The sequence below is a fragment of the Salarias fasciatus genome, chromosome 8 (assembly GCF_902148845.1).
Source record: "Salarias fasciatus chromosome 8, fSalaFa1.1, whole genome shotgun sequence".
In the NCBI taxonomy this organism is placed as follows: Eukaryota; Metazoa; Chordata; class Actinopteri; order Blenniiformes; family Blenniidae; genus Salarias; species Salarias fasciatus.
Genome location: NC_043752.1, coordinates 20,606,025 through 20,631,358, shown reverse-complemented (window position 1 = coordinate 20,631,358; position 25,334 = coordinate 20,606,025). Strand labels below are relative to the sequence as shown.

The 25,334-nt window shown below is 52.8% G+C and overlaps 1 protein-coding gene across 1 annotated transcript in view; it reads left to right on the top strand.

The window, feature by feature from the left end:
- jmjd1cb (jumonji domain containing 1Cb) overlaps positions 1–18,784 on the top strand; it is an 87,743-nt gene extending 68,959 nt beyond the window's left edge. Inside the window, 19 exon segments of the mRNA XM_030097975.1 lie at positions 101–2,237; positions 2,281–2,682; positions 5,583–5,784; positions 7,090–7,304; positions 8,298–8,450; positions 8,569–8,658; positions 8,752–8,876; positions 9,098–9,332; positions 9,508–9,725; positions 9,803–9,936; positions 9,938–10,157; positions 10,241–10,409; positions 10,485–10,575; positions 10,638–10,768; positions 10,873–10,995; positions 11,132–11,271; positions 11,758–11,934; positions 12,010–12,141; positions 17,653–18,784. Of these exon segments, the coding sequence (XP_029953835.1) occupies positions 101–2,237; positions 2,281–2,682; positions 5,583–5,784; positions 7,090–7,304; positions 8,298–8,450; positions 8,569–8,658; positions 8,752–8,876; positions 9,098–9,332; positions 9,508–9,725; positions 9,803–9,936; positions 9,938–10,157; positions 10,241–10,409; positions 10,485–10,575; positions 10,638–10,768; positions 10,873–10,995; positions 11,132–11,271; positions 11,758–11,934; positions 12,010–12,141; positions 17,653–17,742 (5,184 nt within the window). The 3' untranslated portion in view covers positions 17,743–18,784.
- The last annotated feature ends 6,550 nt before the right edge of the window (positions 18,785–25,334 follow it).

The following is a 25,334-nucleotide window of genomic DNA, read 5'->3' as shown; positions in this document are numbered from 1 at the left end:
CCATGGCAACAGAGGAAACCCGTGTGCTGCCTCTGGGCCTCCTCACGTCGCTCCGAGGTCTGGCGGGTGGTCTTTGGTCCTGACGCGGTTCTCCTTTCAGGACTCGGTTCAGGCGGCGGACCGAACCAGCAAGTACAAGGAGGAGAACCGCCAGATCCTGAAGGAGAGCATCGAGGTGGCTCCGTTCACCGCTAAGATCCAGCGCTCTGCCGATCCCGCCGCGGAGCGGGACCGGGACCGGGACCGGGGCAGGGATCCGGCCTTCCCGGTCCGGGTTCCCGCTCTGGCCTCCCCCAGCCCCAAACCCAGCCACGTGCACCCCCACGTCATCCAGTCGGAGAAGAGCAACTACTTCACCACCCTGTCCAACAGCGTGGTCAACGAGCCCCCCCGGCTGTACCCCTCCAAGGACCTGGGCTCCTACTACGACAAGGTGGGGGCGCAGGGGGTGGTGGCCAGCGTGGGGGCCGCGGCGCCCTGCCAGGGGGGCATGGCCCTGGGCAGCTACACCCCCAAAGGCTCCCTCTCCAAGCCCCCCCCTCTCATCAAGCACCAGCCCGAGGGGGGCGAGGGTCTGGCCGGCAAGATCACCGAGCAGCTGAGCCAGCAGGGGGCGCTGGTCCAGCCGCAGAGCCACCTGGACCGGGCGGACCGCCGCAGCCCCGCCATGTCCCCCTCCTGCACCACGTCCTCGTCAGCTTCAGTCTCCAACGCCCACCCCCACCCCCACCCCCACCCCCAGCAGCAGGCGCAGCAGCTCCGGGCCATGCCGTCCCTCCACCGGGCGCCCGTCTTCCACCCGCCCACGCAGCACGCCCTGGAGCGCCGGGAGGCGGCGGAGCGGGAGAAGGAGCGGGAGCGGGCGGGGTACGGGGGGCGCCTGTCCCCGCCCACCCTGACGCCCATCCAGCCCGTCAGCCTGGCGGCGGCCGGTTGCAAAACGTCGGCGGAGCAGCAGAAGCCCCCCACGCTGCTGCCGGAACTCAGGGACGTCAAAGGTCACGGGAGCACGACCGCCATCACCTCCGTGGCCTCCGTCATCAGCGGGGAGGGCAGGGCTCCGCCCACAGACGGCTGGAGAGGCGCCGAGATGCCGCCGGACCGAGGGGGGCCGTACGGCGGCGACAGGGGGGGCCCCAGGGCCAAACCCCAGGCCGCCATGGCCTCCGTCATCGTGCGTCCGTCGACGTCGGTGAAGTACGACGGTCCGGCCGGCGCTACCAAACCCGGCGCCATCGTCCACAGAGAGCCGCCGCCGGGCCGCTTCTACCACGCCAAGGGGCCGGGCGAGGGCGTCCGGGAGCCGGCGGCGGGGCGCGTCATCCAGCACAACTCCAACCTGGACGACCTGCCGCTCCACAGGAAGGCGTCCGGCGCCCACGGCACGGCCAACTCCGTCTGCAGGGCCGCCGCCGCCGCCTCGCCCTCGCCGGCGTTCGGCCTGCTGGGAAAGAGCGGCGTGGCCGGCCCGGAGCCGGGGTACTCCCTGCCGGCCCGCAGCGACTTCTCCGCCCTGAAGACCGGCATGGGGGGCTGGGTGCTGAGCCACTCCGGACCGGACCGGGACCACCAGGAGGGGCTGGGCTCCCGGACCGGCTCTCCGGGGGTCTGCCCCCCCCTCAGCAGCTCATCGGGGATGCACCACCCGAGTCCCAGCGTCACCCCCACCCCCGGCTCCACGCCCGGCTCCTCCTGTGTTTCTGTGTCTGTCTGCCCCTCCGGGCCCCCCTCCGGGCCCCCCTCCGGGCCCCCCTCCGGGCCCCCCTCAGGCCCCCCCTCAGGCCCCCCCTCAGGCCCCTCCCAGCTCTACTCGCCCTCTTTCATCCACCTGAAGAAGCACAAAGCTGCTCTGGCTGCGGCTCAGTCCCGGAGCTGCCCCCCCACCGCTGCTGGAACCCCCACCCTGACTGATGCTCTGGACAAACCCCCTGCTCACAGCTCGCCCCCGCTGCCCTCCTCCTCCTCCTCCTCCTCCTCCTCCTCTTCCTCCTCACTCGACGGCAGCAGCAGCTCGGCGAGCGGGAGCACGACTCCCGGGAAGTCCAGCCCCTTGCCCAATGGCCAGGCCTCGGGGTCGGCCCCCCCCTCCTGCGGTCAGCCCAGCAACTACCACAAGCTGAAGAAAGCCTGGCTGACCCGCCACTCGGAGGAGGACAGGAACACCACGGCCACCTCCAGCTCCAGCTCCAGCTCCACCTCCACCTCCACCTCCACCTCCAGCTCCACCTCCAGCAGCACCAAGGCCGAGAAGCCGCCCGGCACCACCAGCACCACCGCCGCCCGCCATGTCCGACATGATCAAACCCTGCACCGTCAACCTCAGCGCCTCCACCTCCAGCGAGGTGGACATGAGCAAGGACGGCGTCGGCAAGGCCGACAGGGAGCGGCCGCCGGAGGACAAGGCGGCGGGGGGCGCGGCGGAGGAGAGGAGGCCCGCCCCTCTGTCCAGGCGCGGAAACAAGCGCTCCTACGAGTCCGGCTCGGAGACCGGCGGGGACGACTCGGACGCCAGCGAGAGCAAGATGGAAGGCCGGGCCAAGCGGCAGCCCAAACCCACCTACAAGAAGAAGCAGAACGACATGGCCAGGAGGAAGGGCGACGACAAGGACGACGACGACCTCAAACCCAACGGCATCTTCAGGTCCGCCCGGGAGAAGACCAAGCTCAAGCTGGCCAGCAGCAGTGAGTCTCACACACACACACACACACACACACACACACACACACACACATTCTCAATATCGGCGTGACGTCACGCACCACGTGATCGGCCTCAGTCACCGCTACAGAGGGGAATGTGGAACCATCAGGCCGTCAGGGCTTCTCAGTAGATATTTATACAGTTATTAAGACTTTCAGCGTTTTGCTGTGTTGTGGAGTAGAACAGGTTCAGTGTTGGTCGCTGGTGCCAGGTGTGGCTCACCGGTATCAGGAGGGCCTGAAGCCTTTCACTGGATATAAGGCAGAGCTTCCCATGGTCGGCTGGATTCCTGTCCATACAGGCACACAGCTGATTCCTGGCTAAATAATCCAAAACAATGGCCTAGTGTGGGTTCCCAGATGTGAACCACTACCTCATCAAAGCTCCAGATGTTGCTATAAAAGGTGTCTATTTAAATATTTTCATTTGACGATCGCAGTTTGATTAAAATGAGGACGCTAACAGGCTAGCGTTAGCTCGTCGGCTCGCGCTTGTTTGTTACCACTGGAGTCTAAGATCAGACTCCAGACCATGGAGACCTAGTAGATTTTAAGAAATACGCTTAGATAGATCTATAAAGTCATAAACAGCTGATAAATTACAATATAAACGCTAAACTGTTGACAGACCTAGAGGCCCCAGAATAATCTGGGAATTGGGTTTTATGAAACAAACTAGATTTCTTACCTGCTACAAAGTGTGCAGAACAAACATAAGTGTAGTCTGATTTCGGCAGCCACAGTTTTCCCGGTGTTTTGCTGGTCTTGTCGGCGGTTCCGTTTATAGCCAACAGTGTTTTACTCCTCCTCTCTGGTTCAGCAGCCTCGCTTGGTATCATATAAAAGGACAAGAGACTGTGGAGCTACATTGTTGGTGCAGTTTAAAACAACAATTCTTCACCATCTGTCATATTTCTCTATATGTCTCTATCTACAACAAATATTGAGCAAGAACAAACTCCACACAAAAAATGCTTGGCTTGGCTGGCAGCGGTGTGCTGATTGTTTGCCCCTCTGCACTGGTTGCTAAGGCCCGCCCATACCCGGATGTGCTCAGTGGCCCGGGTATCCGTGGTCGAGAATAACATGCGTTTACATGGGACTTTTATTCCTCTATAAATCCAAATAAAGCCTCATTCTGCTCTAAAATGTAAACACCAGAAAACTCTAATCAGAATTAAGTTTTAATCCAAACAGACCGGCGCGTTTATTCTCCTTTGGAAGCAGAATTATCTGCTAATTAAGCAACTTCATCCTGGTTGTTCTGCTCCGTCGTGATGATGCAATAATCCAAGATGGCGGCCTGCAGTCCGCGGCTCGACTCGCATGGAGACGATTTATTTAACGGCAGGATTAGGAGAGTTGGATTTAATGAATCCAGCGGGTCGACGGGCGCTTCACAACGCGGACATTTTCAAATCTGCAGCGTCAAAGTTAATCCAGAAAAACAGAGGAGAAAAATGCTGTTTACATCCGGGAGACGTCAGTACGTCACGGCCGCCCCGTCCAATCAGAACGCTGCACAGACTAGAGCTGGGATTTGTGGCTCTTTGAAGGGAGCCGGCTCCTGAAGAGCCGTTCAAAAGACTGGCTCCCTGACGAACGTCACGTGACTCTATTAGAGACATTACCCTCATAGTGTAGAGGCAATCCGTTACGTTCTGACAACCGACACGGTTACTGTCAGTTCTGAGTTGTTATCTGGTGCTTTAATTTGTTTAATGACACAGATTTAAGAGATGTTTTTCAGATACACATTACATTGTGGCTTACCTCGCACGTTGTCCCCAGAAAAGAGCCTCAAAATGCTGCTACGTGTCCTTTAACTGAGCATTTTGTGTGTGTGTGTGTGTGTGTGTGTGTATGTGTGTGCGTGCGTGCGTTTTCCATTGCTAAAACCTCTGATAAAGCGATAAATACGGTGTTGCAAATGAACTGGTGTCCTTGTTACCTGGTGACTGACTTCCTTTAGCACTTCCTGCTGCTCCTGCTAGTAGCAGCAGATGTTGAAATCAGACTCATTAAAGGTCTGAACGGCTTTTTGTCTGGTTTTTAACATCTATCAGCAACAAGGGACGAGGAAGAAACCCAGTCGCCAGTTAATAAGGAAACCACTTATTCCAAAACACCGGCTCCTCTCCGGGTTCTGGACACTTCTCCTCCGCTAGCTAGCTGCTGCGTTCAGGTGACTGGAGCGAGCGGCGGAAAACTGAAACTCTATGGTTCACATGAAGACAGCGGAGACAGCTGGACTCAGGAGACACTCAGGAGACACTCAGGAGACACTCAGGAGACATGTGAAGGAAGTGTGGACAATTTGCAAAAACGAACGGCTCTCAGACAGCTGTGAACCGGCTCTCTCAGTTAACAGAGCCGCTCAAACGAACGGCTCGTTCATTGAACGTCAGCACCAGCACAGACCCCGGCGACAGACAGGATTTAGTCCTTCATTTTTTCCCGTGAAAACACGACGCTCATGAGTATAATTCTGAATTTTAAACACCATGTAACCACAGTCGGCTAACAGACATGAGTTGGGCTCAGACAAACCCGTTTCTCCGGTGTGCAGTGACGGTGCTAACCACTACACTTCCTGATTGATTCATTTAGAAAATTTCAAAGAAAACTGATTTTTTTTTTTTTAACTGATTTCTTCAGAGTTCGGACTCTGAGCTGTGAGTGGTGCTAACCTGAGAGCTAGCTAGCTGCCTGGTGTCAGACTGGCCTCAGAGCCGAGCTGTCAGCCGTTCAGAGGACATTCACCCGATCGACCTCCGGAAGCTTCCAGCCAGACTGGCCTCATGCTGACGCTGCAGTCACTGATTCATTCATGCTTTGGTTTTGTGTGAATCTGAACATTTCCTCTTTGCCGTGGCCTGCAGACGGGATCCCCCGCTCGGTGCTGAAGGACTGGAGGAAGGTGAAGAAGCTGAAGCAGACGGGCGAGTCCTTCCTGCAGGACGACTCCTGCGCCGAGATCGGACCCAACCTGCAGAAGTGCCGCGAGTGCCGGGTGATCCGCAGCAAGAAGGGCGAGGAGCCGGCGCACTCGCCCGTCTTCTGCCGCTTCTACTACTTCAGGAGGTGAGAGAGTGTGTGTGTGTGTGTGTGTGTGTGTGTGTGTGTGTGTGTGTGTGTGTGTGTGTGTGTGTGTGTGTGTGTGTGTGTGTGTGTGTGTGAGAGAGAATCCACAGCTTCAGCTCTGAGCAGAGAGCGAGTGAGGACAGCAGACAGCAGGTCCTACCTACAGCGCATACATTATTAATCATATGTCTGGAGCAGCGTGTTCCGCCTCACTCTGCACACTCTCTCTCTCACACACACACACACACACACACACACACTCTCACACACACGCTTGAGTCTGATAAGTAGCCTCAGCAGCTGCAGTCTGGGGTCCAACAGGGTAAATCTGCCAAAGAGGATTTCAGCTCTAATCTTTCCCTCTGTGACTCACAGCAGAGCAGCTCCTCCTCTTCCTCCCCCTCCTCTTCCTCACTCCCCCAGCTCCTGTTGTGATTCCTGCTTTCACCTGGACTCACCCCCCCCCCCCACCCCCCCCCTCTCCTGAGCTGACCTGGTTTTTAAGGACAGGAAGCAGCCTGCTTCAGTCTGAGCTGCAGTGAGCAGCAGAACCAGACTCTGAGGAGCAGAACCAGACTCTGAGCAGCAGAACCGGACTCTGAGGAGCAGAACCAGACTCTGAGCAGCAGAGCCAGACTCTGAGGAGCAGAACCAGACTCTGAGCAGCAGAACCAGACTCTGAGCAGCAGAACCGGACTCTGAGCAGCAGAGCCAGACTCTGAGGAGCAGAACCAGACTCTGAGCAGCAGAACCAGACTCTGAGCAGCAGAACCAGACTCTGAGCAGCAGAACCAGACTCTGAGCAGCAGAACCAGACTCTGAGCAGCAGAACCAGACTCTGAGCAGCAGAACCGGACTCTGAGCAGCAGAACCAGACTCTGAGCAGCAGAGCCAGACTCTGAGCAGCAGAACCAGACTCTGAGCAGCAGAACCAGACTCTGAGCAGCAGAACCGGACTCTGAGCAGCAGAACCGGACTCTGAGCAGCAGAACCAGACTCTGAGCAGCAGAACCGGACTCTGAGCAGCAGAACCGGACTCTGAGCAGCAGAACCGGACTCTGAGCAGCAGAACCAGACTCTGAGCAGCAGAGCCAGACTCTGAGCAGCAGAACCAGACTCTGAGCAGCAGAACCAGACTCTGAGGAACTCGTCCTGTGTTTGTAGACAGAATCATTCAGACTGGAGGAAACAGAGCCTGGTTCTTGACGGGTCTGTACCGTCTGCTGGGCTCTCTGGGCGCTGCAGGTGGAATGTGGGTCAGAGGTCGTCAGGTGAAGGTTCCTGATGGTGTGGTGTCTCCGTCAGGCTGTCCTACAGTAAGAACGGGGTCATTCGGATGGACGGCTTCTCGTCTCCGGACCAGTTTGACGAGGAGGCGCTGTCCCTGTGGGAGCCCGGAGCCGTGGAGGACGGCCACCTGGACCGGGCCACGGCCAAGTACATCCTCAGCTTCATCGGGGACAAGTTCTGCCAGATGGTGGTGATGGAGAACACGGCGGCGGGCTGGGTGAAGAAGGACGGTGAGTTCCTGTCCTCTCCGGGACTCCAGACTCATGTCTGAATGGAAGGAAGAGGTGGAACGGAAGGCAGGCTCTCAGTTAATCTCTTTTATTTTATATTCTGCAGTATTATGGCGAGGTTAGAGCTCCTGGACCCGGTCTGGACTGGGAATCTGGGTTTCCTCTTCTAGAGCCAACCTCAGGGTTAAAGGATGAGTTCGGTTTAAACAGTTTTCACGTTGTTTATAGAAAGATGTATAACAATATCCTCACTCAGAAGGGTTTTCTGATCTGAAAAGTGGTTCTGGAGAAAGTTAGATCCACAGTGGAGCTGCAGACCTCCACATACTGTGAGTCAATGGGGCATGTGTGGCGCCGGCTCCCAAAACGGCTTTAATCGTCCAAAAACTCATTAGTTTGACCAATATTTCCTCCTGGTCCCTCAGCCTCTCCTCCGCCACAGCCCGGGGTCGCAAAATACCTGCTGTTGGTTTTACAGATCTCTGAAGTGAATACAGTGATCAGGAAGTAAACTGAAGTACATTCACCAAGAGACACAGTAGGGGGCGCTGTGCACCAAAGCTGTTGGTCGCCACCCGCTACAAAGAAGAAGAAGCAGATGTTTGCAGCTCAGAGATGAGCTTCTTCTTGCCGTTTTGGGAGCCGGCGCCACACATGCCCCACGTTCCCCCGAACTCATCCTTTAACCTAGTTTAACATCCTGTGTAGCAGAATGTCCTCTAAATCACCAAGACAGCCTCTGAACAGCTGACCGGCTCCGGAGCGGGGTCTGTTCTGGACCAGAGACCGGCCAGTATCAGACCTGGCCTCCAGACCAGTCAGACCGTGTGTTCAGGCAGCTCCAGGTGTTAGAGTGTAGGGAATCAGCTTCACTCCTCCTGAAAGCTTCCACTGTTTTATTAGAGGTAGAAATGTCTGCTCTTATCTCACCGTTACGTCATGTTAGACGTGTTTTTAAAGCTGTGTGTGTGTGTGTGTGTGTGTGTGTTGCAGCCAAGCTGGCGTGGAAGCGAGCGGTGCGAGGCGTGCGGGAGATGTGTGACGCCTGTGAAGCGACGCTCTTCAACATCCACTGGGTGTGTCAGAAATGTGGCTTTGTGGTTTGTCTGGACTGCTACAAGGCCAAAGAGAGGCGGAGCTCCAAAGGTCAGTGTGTGTGTGTGTGTGTGTAGCATGAGTTATGGGCTGGTTGCAGATGTGAGGTCAGTGTTTGTCTGGACGGTCGTCCGGAGCGTGATGGACTGCCGTCTGTCCCCCTGTCCAGACAAAGAGCTGTACGGCTGGCTGAAGTGTGTTAAAGGACAGCCGCACGACCACAAGCACCTCATGCCCACGCAGATCATCCCCGGGACAGGTAGGCTGCTCCGCCCCAGGCCCGCCTCGGGGTCAGAGTTCAGCTGGCCTCAGTGCTGACCTCTGTGTGTGTGTGTGTGTGTGTGTGTTTCAGTGCTCACGGAGCTGGTGTTGTCCATGCACTCGCTGAGAGACAAACTCAGCATCAAGTCCAGCTGTCCCTGTTCGGGCAAGCAGAGCCTGCTGAGCAAGCTGCCAGCAACCAACGGAGTGTCACAGGTAGCACACACACACACACACACACACACACACACACACACACACACGCACACACACACCTGTGAAACAGCCTGATACTTGTCAGCCCTCAGTTCTGACTGTCAGGTTCATGTCAGGACTGTAGTGGAGATGAGTGACGGTTATCTTGACTGTGTGTGTGTGTGTGTGTGTGTGTGTGTGTGTGTGTGTGTGTGTGTGTGTGTGTGTGTGTGTGTGTCCAGGTCCTGCAGAACGTGCTGAACCACAGTAACAAGCTGTCTCTGGTCAAAGCGGAGGTGGGCTCCCAGCAGAGCCTGGACCAATCAGGAGCCAAAGTGGAGACCAACGGAGGGGGGGGCGGGGCCAGCAGCCCGGGCAGCGACACGGGCAGCGCCCCCGTCAGCCCCCCGGAGTCCCAGTCCCCCCTGCACTTCCTGGCCGACCTGGCGGAGCAGAAGTCCCGGGAGGAGAAGAAAGGTGAGCGGGGCGGGAGGAGACTCTGTGGGCGTGGTCTGGTCACGTGACACACCAGGAAGTGACGGCACTGAGGAGCTGAGGCCAGACAGACTGAAGCTGAGAACCCACCCAGACCCCAGGCTGTGGCGGGTATGGAACCAGACCGCTGTGTGTGATCAGTGCCCCCCCCCCACAGAGAACAAGGAGGCGGTGCTCTCCAAGAGTGTGAAGGAGGAGAAGGAGGTGGAGGGCCTGGAGGTGCTGCAGCAGTGTAAGGCCTCCACCCTGGTGTCCGGCGGCTCGGAGCAGGGCTCCACCCTCAGAGACCTGCTCACCACCACGGCGGGGAAGCTGAAGCTGGGCTCCACCGACGCCGGCATCGCCTTCGCCCCCGTCTACTCCACCGCCTCGCAGGTACGCGCCGCGGCGGGGCGGGCGGAGCTTCCGCCGGGTGGCGTTCCCGGTGCTGAGGGTGTGTGTGCTTGTTGCAGACGGGGAAAGGCGGCCGCTCCATGCCCAACATCCTGGACGACATCATCGCCTCGGTGGTGGAGAACAAAATCCCCGCCAGCCGCCAGAACCTCGCCGCCAAGCTGTCCCTCAAGCAGGACCCCGTGCTGGCCTCCAACCACACCCACGGCGGGCCCCGCCCCCGCCCCGGCCGAGGACGGCAGGGCGGAGCGGAGGAAGGCGGTCCCGGCGAGCGCGGCGGCGCCGGAGGACTGGGCGGGCCAGTACCCGGACATCCCTCACTGCTGGCTGAACCAGCGGCGGCTGCTCTGGCTCAAGGACCACCGGAACCAGAACAACTGGAAGCTGTTCAGGGAGTGCTGGAAGCAGGGACAGGTAGGACGCCGCCTCGGCCCGCACGGCCGCACGCCGCGCCGGCGCCGGGTCTGAACCCCGTCCGTCCGTCTGTCTGGCTGCAGCCCGTCCTGGTCTCGGGGATCCACAAGCGGCTGAACGCCGGCCTGTGGAAGGCCGACTCCTTCAACCAGGAGTTCGCCGACCACCAGGGAGACCTGCTCAACTGCAAGGACCAGGTGGTCTCCAACTCCGGCATCAAGGAGTTCTGGGACGGGTTCGAGGACATCACCAGTGAGTTCCCCCCCCCCCCCAGAAGCCCCGCCCCCGTTCCCCTGGTACCTAACTCATGACCGGGTTCTTCTTCAGAGCGGCCCAAGTCCAAAGACGGAGAGCCGATGGTCTACAGGCTGAAGGACTGGCCGTCCGGGGAGGAGTTCATGGCCCTCATGCCCTCCAGGTACGGTCCTGCTCCCGGTCCCTGACCGGGCCCAGGTGGAGGTCTAACCCGGCTCCCCGCAGGTACGACGACCTGATGAAGAACCTGCCGCTGCCCGAGTACTCCGACCCGGAGGGGAACCTCAACCTGGCCTCTCACCTGCCCTCCTTCTTCGTCAGGCCCGACCTGGGACCCAGACTCTGCTGTGCTTATGGTGAGAGACCAGCAGGGACCGGGTCAGAGGACTCACTGAAGTCCTCCTCGCTGGTCCTGCTCCTGTGAGGGTTCTGAGGTTCTGTGGCGTCCTCTGCTCTGCAGGTGTAGCTGCCTCTCAGGACCAGGACTTCGGGACCGCCAACCTCCATGTGGAGGTCTCGGACGTTGTCTCGGTTCTGGTCTACGTCGGCGTCGCCAAGGGCAACGGGGTCCTGTCCAAAACTGGTGAGAGTCCCGCAAGGTCTCGGTTCTGGAGAGACTTCAGTGTTCTGTGGTGCAGAATGATGAGAGAACACACTGTGTGTGTGTGTGTGTGTGTGTGTGTGTGTGTGTGTGTGTGTGTGTGTGTGTGTGTGTGTAGGCGTGCTGAAGCGTCTGGAGGAGGAGGATCTGGACGAGGGCGTCCGGAAGCGGCTCAAAGACTCCAGTGAGACCCCGGGGGCGCTGTGGCACATCTACCTCAACAGAGACATGGACAGAGTGAGAGACTTCCTGCACAAGGTCAGCACACACACACACACACACACACACACACACACACGCACACACACACACACACACACACACAACCTTGATCAATCAGAACAGAAATGTAATCCACTCCGAGTGAAGCGGATCCTCTCAGTGTTTATCTGAACCTTTACAGTCCTCTTCAGCTCCGGTCCTGTTAGGAGGCTTCTGGACCCCAGACTGGGAGGTGATATGATTTGGAAATGATTCTGTTGTACATTAACATGTGAACTCTTCCTCCTCCTCCCCCTCCTCCTCCTCCCCCTCCTCCTCCTCCTCCTCCCCCTCCTCCTCCTCCTCCCCCTCGTCTTCCTCTTCCTCCTCCCCCTCCTCCTCCTCCCCCTCCTCCTCCTCCTCCCCCTCCTCCTCCTCCTCTTCCTCCTCCTCCTCCTCCTCCTCCTCCTCCTCCTCGTCTTCCTCTTCCCCCTCCCTCCTCCTCTTCCTCCTCCTCCTCTTCCTCCTCCTCCTCCTCCTCAGCTGTGTAAGGAGCAGGGTGTGGAGGCGTCTCTGGACCAGGACCCCATCAGGGAGCAGGGCTGGTACCTGAGCAGGAAGCAGCGGCAGCGGCTGCTGGATGAGCACGGCGTCCAGGGCTGGACCGTGGTGCAGTTCCTGGGAGACTCGGTCCTCATTCCCGCAGGGGCCATGCACCAGGTACACTCAGCTCCTGGACCGGTCAGACCTGCCGACTGCAGTGTGCTGAGCCCTGCCCTGTCTCCTGGATTCCAGGTCCAGAACCTCCACAGCTGCGTCCAGGTCATCAATGACTTCGTGTCTCCTGAGCACGTCTCCAGCTCCTTCCACCTCACCCAGGAGCTGCGGTCCAGCAAGGAGGAGGTCAACTACGAGGACAAGCTGCAGGTGATCATTCACTCCCGTCGCTTCCATCAGTTCACCCTGAGGGCAGAGCAGCGTGGGTGGAAACACACCGAGGGCTGGAACACACTGCAGCTCCCGGACATGCTCCAACACCTCCACTGTGGTACCCATACGGGAGCTCCCTCTAGTGGTACGCAGGGGAATCACAGAAATGCATATATTCTTTGAAGATTGGTTAAAAGTCAAAACTTTCAGAAACAAATATTACCACCAAAATACATAATAATTTTAAATTAAAACACATCAAATCAATTGTAATTCACGTTCAGTTTTTCTCTTCTGATATAACGTGTTGGACTGCGACGCGGTCACGTTCAGTCACGTAGCAGCACACATTCGTCATGGACGATTAAACTAGCTTAGCTTCACCGTCATGGGCGTGCAGAGGTGTAACGAGAGGTCCGAGAACTCCACAAACGTGGCTCCAAACAGGAGCTGTGAGGAAAAGAAGTGCAGAACAGGAGGAGAACACAACCAGCAGCCCTGCTGGAGCTGAAGCTGACCACAGTGAAGCAACACGAGGCTGTCAGGCAGTAGGCCTGGGCGATTATGTGATCGTGATTGGTGATCGCAATTAATTTTCAGTCGATCACGGTGATCAGCTGTGAGCACGTTTACTCATCAGACATGGCAGAAATGTGCGTGACCACGGCCAATCACAGGCGACTTTTTCCTGCTCAGCTTCCGCCTGAAAGTTGTCTGAGAAGTGAACAGAGATGAGCTGAGTGGAGCCGAGGGCAGCGAAGCAGAGGAAGTCAGCCATGCCTCGGAGTTATGCTCTGAAGATGAGGCTGCTGCTGACAGGACAGGCTGCTCCACCCGCACCGCTGCTAGCACACCGCTGCTAGCTCACCGCTGCTAGCACACCGCTGCTAGCTCACCGCCGCTAGCTCACCGCTGCTAGCTCACCGAGCCACAAGGAATCTGGTCTTCTGAGTCCAGGAACTACAGTTTAACTAACGATGGTTCAGTTCCTGTCTTTCACTGAAAACACGCTGCATCGCATCATTGAACATATCACCACTTCTTGCAGCTGACACTCTTCTCCTAACAACATGCAGAGAGCCTGCAGCGCCGCTCTTCCTCTGTGGTGTCTGTGTAAAATAAGGTTGAACATGCAAACAGCACTCCTAGTGGCAGGAAGTGTAAATGCAGTCATGGCGTCGCCTGTGGTCGTGGTCTGAATGAGGATCTCCCTGAGTTTATTCCAAATGTTTCAGAAACCAGAATATTGATCTTAACTCGAACATTGACTGCACGTAAACGTAGCCAGTGTCGTCTTTTCAGGCCACTGCACCATACGAGCAACATTCTGAGAGGAGAGAAATGATTCCTTTTGTCTATTTTTTTTGTATTATTGTACTGTTACATTTTAAATCTAATCTGTCCAGTCTAGATTATTTAAATTTTGTACATTTGATGCAAGCATTAATGATGGCAGCAGCATATTTAGCATCATAACTTGAAAATAACGAAAGCAATGAAAATCCTCAGGGCTGTAAACTGTCACACTTTAACTGACGATGGTTCAGTTCTTCTCTTTTACTGAAAAAACGGTGCATCGCAAGATTTTATTATCTTGGTACTAGATTTCTTTTTCCATTTACTGCACTGTTAAGTGAGATTGTTCTTATATTTTTCTATGTTTATATCATTTAATTTGCTTTGGTATTTACTTGGTTTGGTAATAAAATGTTAAACTATTCTGTAGTTCTAGTTTTCAGTGCAGATGCTTTAAAACTGGTTTAAAAACAATATAACATATGGTGATTATAATCAAGATTGAATGATATGAAAAAAAATGGTGATAATTTTTTTTGCCATATCGCCCAGCCCTATCAGACGGCTATTTAAGCAGCGTAGCCGAAGCGTCACCGGCATCTGCTAGCGTTAGCTACAAATGACACTGCGTGAGTGCACGTGCGCACGTGAGAGAGAGAGAGAGAGAGAGAGGATGTAAGTGATGTAAGTGCCCCTTTGTGTGACAGTTCCAGTGTTCTGCCTTTGCTAACTGTGGCTGACAGAAGTAAACAAAAACAAAGATCAAGACTATTGAGTATTTTTTAAATATTCATATTTTTTTTTACTTTGGTCATCACGGTGGTACTTGGAAAGCCTAATTTTTTCTGAGGTGGCATTTGGTTTAAAAAGTTTGAGAAACACTGTTCTAACTAGGGCTGAACGATATATCGTTATCATATCGATATCGGGATATGAACATTCAGGACATTAGTTTCTCAAAATCGACGATATCAAGATTTCCCCTGCTTGCCCTGCATGTCAGCTTGCCGGTGCACAGGTCAGGCCAGCCAACCACAAACCTCGTTTACTGGTTGACAGCTGATGGCAGCCAATGAGAAACATCAGAGGGAGGCAGGAGGGAGACGGAGAGGCACACTCACGTGTTACACGCAGCGGAGAGTAAGCAAAAGAACATGAGAGCTGAAGAGAGGGCGGTTGCAGAATCTGCACAAATGAGTTTGGTGGTAGTGGCAGTGAGTTCTCATAATTAAAAAAAAACTGCATTTTTTTTTACATCCTTTTGTATTATCAGGGCGCGAAATTCCCTATAAAATGGCGGCGGGGACCAATTGAGATCGAATCTCCGCCGGTTTAGGTCCATATAAGTCGGTCCTTACTGCCTGTTGGTTTTTTTTATCATGAAATTGCGTTGCGTCTCTTTTAATGAATCAATCAAAACCAACACGCCTCGTAACTCTGGGATTCCATTTTTGCATTCTTCTTCTCTGTGCTTCACGCTGCACCATGCATCTAACAATCACAATGCGCCCTCTGCTGGATTGAAGGAGGTACTGTTTGATTCAGGCGCTGCTGTGAACTCCAAACAACAAATACTTCAGAACACAATGACGGCAATGGGTGTAAACAGTAGTAACTGTAAATATGCAAATCTGCCGAATGTTAATGCAGTTAATGATTTACTGCGATACTACAGTTCTACACCCCCGAATGAGGCCGTCACAGCTGCAGAACAACATCAATGAACATCAGTGAGAGAGGTCCTCCAGGGTCTGATACATACAGAGACAAAACCTGGTCAGATTATGAACTGAATAGAATCAGAATCTACACTGACATTCACAGCCATCCGCAGGATCTTAGCTAAAATATTTAGTTTCAATTTGGTGCAGCTACATTGTATGAAATGTGATTTGTGCTGGTATGGATTCTAGGGTTAATGAGCCACCACCACCAAAGGAACTTGTCAAAGCTGGGATGCTTCAATCAGCAACTAGCAACATGCAGACCTGCAGCAAAATAAATAAAAATCATTTTATAAATTTGCAACTTAGGGTGGGCCATACAGCATAAGAAGACATACCATCCCAGACACAGAGCAGCAAATAGATATAAACAGAACTAAACAAGCACAACAAAATACAACAGTTAATTAAAAAATTATTGTTGGATCCTGTTTTTGATCAGCATTTTACAAAATTGAAAATTAAGGACCTGTTAAAACTTGTGAGGACCTGTTAAAATTTTCTGAGGACCTACTGAAAAAATTTGGAGGGCCTGTTAAAATTTTGATGAATTTCATGCCCTGTATGTTTTTATTTTTCTGAAAAATGCTTAACTTTCACTGAATCCATTGTCCATGATATCGTATCGATATCGAGATATCTGGCATGGATATCGAGATATGAAATTTTGCCCATATCGTTCAGCCCTAGTTCTAACACAGAGTAACACACATGAAATTCCACTGAAACACGTAATTAAACTAGCACACATGTATTTACACTATAACACCTGTAATTACACTCCAAATGTAAATATGCCCTAATGCGCATGTAATTACACCGTGCATGTAATTCACCACACATGTAATTATGCCGTAACATGCGATTACTCTGTAATGCGCATATAATTACACTGCGCGTGTAATTACGCTGTAACATGCATGTAATTACACAGTAACGCGCATGTAATTATATTTTAACGCACATGTAATTACACCGCATTTGTAATTACGCTGTAACACACGTATGAGTCCAATGTGTGTGTAATTTCATTGTAACACGCATGTAATTACACCGTGCATGTAATTATATTATAATGCACATGTAATTACACCGTGCGTATAATTACACTAACGCACATGTAATTACATCGTGCATGTAGTTACACCATACATATTACACCGCGCATGTAATTATGCTGTAGCGCGCATGCAATTACACTGTAACACGCATGTAATTACATCGTAACAACCATGAAATTACACCGCATTTGTAATTAGGCTGTAACGTGCATATAATGCTAATGTGCCTATAATTTCATTGTAACCATTGTAACTTTACAATGAAATTACACGCGCATTGGAATTACAGCTTGCTACTGTGTAATTACATGCACAGTGTAATTACACAGTAGCGCACTGTAATTACGCTATAACGCGCGTATAATTCCAATGCGCGTGTAATTTCGTTGTAACGCGCATGTAATTATAATGCACATGTAATTACACGTGCATGTAATTACATTGCAACGCATGCATTTACACGTGCATGTAATTATATTATAATGCGCATGTAATTACACCATGCATATATTACACTGTAACGCACATGTAATTACATTGTGCATGTAATTACGCCATACATATAATTACACCACACATGTAATTACGCTGTAACGCACATGTAATTACACCATGCATGTAATTACACTGTAACGCACATGTAATTACATGTTGCATGTAATTACAACATACATATCATTACACCGCGCATGTACTTACGCTGTAATGCGCATGTGATTACACTGCACTTGTAATTACACTGTAACGTGCATGTAATTACATCGTGCATGTAATTACGCTGTAACGCACATGTATTTCCAATGTAACACACTAACATGTATTTCCACTAAAACGCACTTTAACACAAATGACATTTAACACAAGCTGTAACACCGACTACGTTTCCACGCAGGCAGTAACTCTTACTTACCTGGAATACTGGCGATTCCCCGGCTGCACACGGCCATGTGAACACCTGCAAAAACCCCAGTAGGACCCCTGGGTCTCTCCTGGTCTGACCCGAACTTCTGCTCAGATGAACGCACATCGGAATATGCATGTGAACGTAGCCACTGACCGGCTGTGCTTCGTGGTAATGTCACATCAGGACAGGACGAACACCAGGGTGACTCATCAGGGAGGAACACACACACACACACACACACACACACACACACACACACACACACACACAGACGCTGGGTGTGCCATGGCTCGGTACTGAGGAACTGATTTCCAGCTCGGTGTGGAGCTTCTGCCGCTCGCTGCACACACACACTCTGCTCTGAGATTCTCACACAGCTTTGACTTCAGCCTCCACACGACACACACCGTGTGTGTGTGTGTGTGTGTGTGTGTGTGTGTGTTGTAGTCCAGAGGACACGTGGAGGACTGTAGGAGCTGCCGGTATCTGTTCCTCACTGAACCCCCCCTCCCCCTCCCCCCAGGTGAAGAACATCCTGTTCCACTGTGTGAAGGAGGCGGTGAGCGCTCTGAGGAGGAGCTCTGAGGGGGGGGAGGAGGAGGAGAACTCATGACCCCCCCTGGGCCTCGTCCCGGCTCCTCCATCAGCTCCTCCTCCCCCCGCGGCTCCCGACCTCCTCCTGCTCCTGCTCCTCCGTCACCTCAAGCCTTCAATGCCGAGAGGAGGAGCGCCGGCGAGGCCCCGCCCCTCCTCAGGAGGAGGACACTACGCCCAGCGCGGCGCCGCCTGCTGCCCCGCTCATGAACTGCAGTCAGACTGAAGACCTCAGCTGATCCATCAGCATCACCAGCAGCATCAGACCAGCCCACCCTGATGTTCCCCCGTCCCCGTCCCCGTCCCCGTCCCCGTCCCCGCTGTGATCTGTCCTTTTTCTACTTCTTCTGTCTGTCTGTCGCCCCCCCACCCCCGCCCCCCGTGAAGATGTATTTATTTTATAGCTCTATGATAATGATGCCATGTAACTGAGACGAGAAGCATTCATGTAAATGTGACCTGTACAGTCCCTTCTTTTTTCTTTTGCTATGTGGTTTTCTGTTGTAATACGGCTCTACTGTGATAGAGGACACACACACACACACACACACACACACACACACACACACACACACACACACACACACACACCAGCTAATGCCTGTACTTTGGGAAATGTTGATGCTCTACAGTCCTCATGCCATAAATACATTTTCTGAAAAGAACTGCCAAACTATTGTAAAGACTGTGTAAAGTTGTATTATGTAAAGAAAAACTAAATGGCTTATACACTTCAGCATTTTATGAAAAGAAAAATACAAAACAAAGTATTCGCTGTAAAATTAAGACATTTACAAAAAAGATGTAATTTATTTAAGAAAATGATTGATTGTCTTGTTTTTGTTAAGATTTACTATGGTGAACTTTTGAAGTTAAATATTAAAAGAATAAAAAGTTAACTATAATATGTAAATATATACATATATACATTCACTGAGGTATTTTTTTAAAAACACGGCTTGCTTCAATTTCAAATTTTAAAGTGCAAGTGTTACATGCTTTGTACATTGAAGTTCAAAAGGGTTTTACATTTTCCATTAAAATGGATTTATCAGACACTGGACGTCGTGGTCTTCATTTTCACGTTTCAGGACAGAAAAGAGTCTTTAGCACACGTCATGTGGAAACACACTGCTGCAGAGGCCAGACCCCTGAGGTCCTCAGGTAGAGGTCTACTGACTGATCCAGACCCCTGAGGTCCTCAGGTAGAGGTCTACTGACTGATCCAGACCCCCGAGGTCCTCAGGAAGAGGTCTACTGACTGATCCAGACCCCCGAGGTCCTCAGGTAGAGGTCTACTGACTGATCCAGACCCCCGAGGTCCTCAGGTAGAGGTCTACTGACTGATCCAGACCCCCGAGGTCCTCAGGTAGAGGTCTACTGACTGATCCAGACCTCTGAGGTCCTCAGGTAGAGGTCTACTGACTGATCCAGACCCTCTGAGGTCCTCAGGTAGAGGTCTACTGACTGATCCAGACCCCGAGGTCCTCAGGTAGAGGTTACTGACTGATCCAGACCCCCGAGGTCCAGGAGGTCTACTGACTGATCCAGACCCCCGAGGTCCTCAGGTAGAGGTCTACTGACTGATCCAGACCCCCGAGGTCCTCAGGTAGAGGTCTACTGACTGATCCAGACCCCCGAGGTCCTCAGGTAGAGGTCTACTGACTGATCCAGACCTCTGAGGTCCTCAGGTAGAGGTCTACTGACTGATCCAGACCCCCGAGGTCCCCAGGAAGAGGTCTACTGACTGATCCAGACCTCTGAGGTCCTCAGGTAGAGGTCTACTGACTGATCCAGACCCCCGAGGTCCCCAGGAAGAGGTCTACTGACTGATCCAGACCTCTGAGGTCCTCAGGTAGAGGTCTACTGACTGATCCAGACCCCCGAGGTCCTCAGGTAGAGGTCTACTGACTGATCCAGACCCCCGAGGTCCTCAGGAAGAGGTCTACTGACTGATCCAGACCTCTGAGGTCCTCAGGTAGAGGTCTACTGACTGATCCAGACCTCTGAGGTCCTCAGGTAGAGGTCTACTGACTGATCCAGACCTCTGAGGTCCTCAGGTAGAGGTCTACTGACTGATCCAGACCCCCGAGGTCCCCAGGAAGAGGTCTACTGACTGATCCAGACCTCTGAGGTCCTCAGGTAGAGGTCTACTGACTGATCCAGACCCCCGAGGTCCCCAGGAAGAGGTCTACTGACTGATCCAGACCTCTGAGGTCCTCAGGTAGAGGTCTACTGACTGATCCAGACCCCCGAGGTCCTCAGGTAGAGGTCTACTGACTGATCCAGACCCCCGAGGTCCTCAGGAAGAGGTCTACTGACTGATCCAGACCTCTGAGGTCCTCAGGTAGAGGTCTACTGACTGATCCAGACCTCTGAGGTCCTCAGGTAGAGGTCTACTGACTGATCCAGACCTCTGAGGTCCTCAGGTAGAGGTCTACTGACTGGTCTGTTCTCATTGGGACAGAGGAGGGAGACAGACTCTTTAATCAGTTCCTGGTTCTCCCCAATAACAGAACCACAATGTCTGGAGGAACAGATGGAGTGAGTCCACAGGTTCCTGATTCAGAGACTTTACTGGAGAAAGGAGGGTCTGGAGACTGGTTTAATGTGGAGCTGAAGGAGCTAAAGGAACTCCAGGTTCCTCTCGGTGGTTCCGGTTCCAGCTGCCTGCCCTTCTTAACTCTCAGCATGTTGGAAATCACTCGTTCATTCAAGGGGAGAACCTGCTGGAGGCTGTCTGGGTGCACTGGCCGCTCCTCACCACAGGGTGGTGCTGTTATCACGGGGATTGATCTGCCGTGTCTCCTGCAGCGAGACAGAAACCTGAAGGACAAGAAGTCAAACACTGATCAATAATCTCAGCCAATCAACGATCAGCGCATGTGAGCTGGAACCGGAGAGCATCACCTGATCAGCTGATCATCAGTCAGCTGATCCTCTGAAGTGATGTTACACTGCTGTTCATAGTCTGGTGGGTTCTACCAGTCAAACAACCAGGTGGCTCTGCTGGACCAGGACCTGGACCTGAGTCTGAACCTGAACCTGAACCTGGACCTGGACCTGGACCTGGACCTGGACCAGTTGAGGCTGAAGCTGGGTCTCCAGTCCAGAGGGGGTCTCCTGATCCTGAGGGGGTCTCCAGTCCAGAGGGGGTCTCCTGATCCTGGGGGGGTCTCCAGTCCAGAGGGGGTCTCCTGATCCTGAGGGGGTCTCCTGATCCTGAGGGGGTCTCCAGTCCAGAGGGGGTCTCCTGATCCTGAGGGGGTCTCCAGTCCAGAGGGGGTCTCCTGATCCTGAGGGGGTCTCCAGTCCAGAGGGGGTCTCCTGATCCTGAGGGGGTCTCCAGTTGACCTGCCGTGAATCAGGTTCCTCACTGAGATGGAGTATCATGGGTTGGGGAGCCTCAGCGGACCGGGTCCAGCTGGTCTTGTCCTGTCCCCCCTGCTGCCAGAGGAGGGTTTTGTCCAGCCGTGGACAATGAACCTGCTACTGTAGAGGACAAAGCTCTGGATCCTGTCCTGTGTTGCTATGAGGACGTATTCAGAGGACAGCTGTCTCTCGCCGGGGGAATCTGGACGTCCAGTCCGTCTCCACTGAGACTCTGCAGCGGACATGTCCAGTGGGGAATGGAAAAGCTCTGCTGTGGACGCCATGCCACGCTGACAGCGTCCTCTCTGTCCTCAGCAGCGTCCTCCCTGTCCTCAGCAGCGTCCTCCCTATCCTCAGCAGCGTCCTCCCTGTCCTCAGCAGCGTCCTCCCTATCCTCAGCAGTGTCCTCTCTGTCCTCAGCAGCGTCCTCTCTGTCCTCAGCAGCGTCCTCCCTGTCCTCAGCAGTGTCCCTCCTGTCCTCAGCAGTGTCCCTCCTGTCCTCAGCAGTGTCCTCCCTGTCCTCAGCAGTGTCCTCTCTGTCCTCAGCAGCGTCCTGCCTGTCCTCAGCAGTGTCTTCTCTGTCCTCAGCAGCGTCCTGCCTGTCCTCAGCAGTGTCCTCTCTGTCCTCAGCAGCGTCCTGCCTGTCCTCAGCAGTGTCCCTCCTGTCCTCAGCAGCGTCCTGCCTGTCCTCAGCAGTGTCCTCTCTGTCCTCAGCAGCGTCCTCCCTGTCCTCAGCAGTGTCCCTCCTGTCCTCAGCAATGTCCTCCCTGTCCTCAGTAGTGTCCCTCCTGTCCTCAGCAGTGTCCCTCCTGTCCTCAGCAGTGTCCTGCCTGTCCTCAGCAGCGTCCTCCCTGTCCTCAGCAGTGTCCTCCCTGTCCTCAGCAGTGTCCTCCCTGTCCTCAGCAGTGTCCCTCCTGTCCTCAGCAGCGTCCTCCCTTCATCAGGTCTTCATCAGGTCTTCATCAGGTCTTCATCAGGTCTTCATCAGGTCTTCATCAGGTCTTCATCAGGTCTGGCCCGATGTGGCCTGGGGAGGACCGGAGTGAGTCCTGCTTCATGGTTCTGGTTCTTGTTCACCTGCAGAGACACGGTTCATGTTGTCTGAGCAGAACAGAAGCAGCTCCAAGGTCAAAGTGTGTGTGTGTGTGTGTGTGTGTGTGTGTGTGTGTGTGTGTGTGTGGGTGTGTGTGTGTGTGTGTGTGTGTGTGTGTGTGTGTGTGTGTGTGTGTGTTACAGGACCCAGTGCTGACATGACTAATGCTGGGATCAGCTCCCATTCATACTTCCAAAGCTGAACTGGAAACACACATTTCACCCTCTATTATATAAGCTGTGTGTGTGTGTGTGTGTGTGTGTGTGTGTGTGTGTGTGTGTGTGTGTGACAGGTTAACTGGAGTACACTGAGGCAGGAGTTCAGCAGTGAGTTCAGTCAGAGGTCAGTCTGCTCCTCTGCTCTTTGTTTCTCTCTCTCTCTTCTTGGACGTCATGTTACTGTGCTTCTCTCTCCCATTCTGGTTTTCTGCTGCTCCTCCTAATGATCTCCTCCCCACCTCCTCTCCTCCTCCTCTCCACCTCCTCTCCTCCTCTCCTCCTCTCCTCCTCCTCTCCTCCTCTCCTCCTCCTCTCCTCCTCCTCTCCTCATCTCCTCCTCCTCTCCTCCTCTCCTCCTCCTCCTCTCCTCTCCTCCTCCTCTCCACCTCCTCTGTCTGTTCCTCCACCAACGTTCTGATGTTTTCCTTCCTATCTTCAGCCCTCTGATACAAAGTACAGCTAGAGGAAGTGTCTCCTGGGTTCAGCCAGAGGTCACACACACACACACACACACACACACACACACACACACACACACACACACACACACACACACACACACACACACACACACACACACCTGTCCCACATGTCAGCTCAACCATCCTCTATACAGACAGATACTGTACATGTGCAGTGACTTCAGCAGTGGAGTCCTGAGCTGGACCACTGGAGCTTCCTGGGCTCCCGTTTGTAAAATAGTAATAAAACACAGAAGATGTGTGTCAATAGATGTTTGTATTTCCATTGAAAAGCTGTTTTGACGTGATCTGGGTTCTCTGTGGCTGTGTCTCTATCTGCTGTAATGATCAGAGCTCTATCACTATCTGCTGCAGCAGGTTCCTTCTTTCTGTATGATGACGTCACTTAGAACTTCACTGCAGAGTTGCAACAATGTATCAGTTTTAAATGATGTCAACAGATTTGATCTGGATATGCAAATGAGCAGCTATGCAAATTAGATGATGACGTCATTTAGAACGTTATTGACTGAAGAGCATCAATGTATCTGTTTTTAAAGCAACATTGTTTTTTCACAAAACAGAATAAAATGCATCATTATTTAATCAGGAGGGAGAGAGAGAGAGAGAGAGAGAGAGAGAGAGAGAGAGAGGTTAGTGACCAGTGTTTGGCAAGTTACTTTTTAAAAGTAATCAGTTATTTAGTTCTAGTTGCTGGTTAGTTCAGAGTTAATAACTGAGTGATAATATTTTAAAAGTAACTAATTGCCAGGCAAAGTACGGCGATGAGATGTTGTCATTAACACTTGATGATATTTGTGGTTTCAGTGAAAGCGTTGATCAAAGCATGATCACACTGATCGTTAATCCCTCTTCATGTTCTACCTGTGGACTCGCTCACCTTGTTGTCTTGTGGGCTGTTAGACTCATGGCCGTCTGGATCAGGTGTCTATTGATGCTATAGTTTGTAATTTGACACCTGGATCTTCAGCTTGCATGTCCCAGATAACTACCAGCTATGTTCTGTAACTGAAGTCTGTAGGATGTTCTCTGTTCTCTGTTCAGGGGGAGCAGCGGCTCGTCTGGAATGCGGGTTCTGATTGGAGGATGGTGGAACCTTTTTTTTTTCCTCGCCTCTCTCTCTGTCTCTCTTCCTGTCTTTCTGTCCCCCTGTCAGGTCCAACAGTATCATGTAGCAGTACTCAAAATAAATAAAGTAAGAAATCATGTGATCAAGAGGAGCTGTGTACTTATAAGCTCCTCTTGAAGAGCAGATCAGTCTGGAAGCTTCCAGCAGCAGAACCTCCGCTCTGCTGCCTCCCGCTGGACACCGCAGGTAAAGAAAGAAAACAGAAGGGTGTATTGTTCTCCGTGTTCTCCATTGCTCATGTTTAGAGTGTATTGTTCTCTGGTTTCATCACCAAAACAACCCACAGCACCAACTAGTGGACTGACATGAGAACTTCACCATGTTCAGTGTCTCTGCTGTTTCTGTGGAAACAGACATTGTTTTCAAAATGCTGCAGTGTAAAACCTGAAACTTTCTTCAAACATACGCAGAAATGAAGCGTTTCCTGCAGTCAGAATGAAGCTGTGTCGTCTGGAGTGTGTGTGGCTAATCCTTCACCGCTGGACTGGACTTTATTCTGGTCTGATTGGGACTGAAGAAGCAGAGAGTTGATCCAGCATGTGGAACACAGCACCCCCCTCTCTGACCGGCACTCCCTCCTACTGGGTCTTCACCAGCATGAACTCCCACAGCTCTGTGTGTGTGTGTGTGTGTGTGTGTGTGTGTGTGTGTTGCTTCTTTCTGACCCTGCTCACATTCCTGCTGCCTGTCACTTACTTCCACGTACTTTCACCTTCCATACAGGAACAAGCATGGATTTGCGGGAGGCTGAAAGCAGACAGATTCTGCTGTCGACCAGGAGACGAGACACCAGCCAGGAGACGCCACATGTCCCACATCTGCACCCAGACACAGCCTCCACAGTCACATCACACAGCAGCTCTTTCACATGGGATTCTAACCTGGGAGTGGAAAGTTGGTGGAGGAAGATGCTCTATAATCTGACGTTAGAAGAAGAAGATGCTCTATAATCTGACGTTAGAGGAGGAAGACACTCTATAATCTGACGTTAGAGAAGGAAGATGCTCTCTAATCTGGTGTTAGAGGAGGAAGATGCTCTATAATCTTGTGTTAGAGGAGGAAGATGCTCTATAATCTGGCGTTAGAGGAGGAAGATGCTCTATAATCTGACGTTAGAGGAGGAAGATGCTCTATGATCTGACGTTAGAGGAGGAAGATGCTCTATAATCTTGTGTTAGAGGAGGAAGATGCTCTATGATCTGACGTTAGAGGAGGAAGATGCTCTATGATCTGACGTTAGAGGAGGAAGATGCTCTATAGTCTGGTGTTAGAGGAGGAAGATGCTCTATAATCTGACGTTAGAGGAGGAAGATGCTC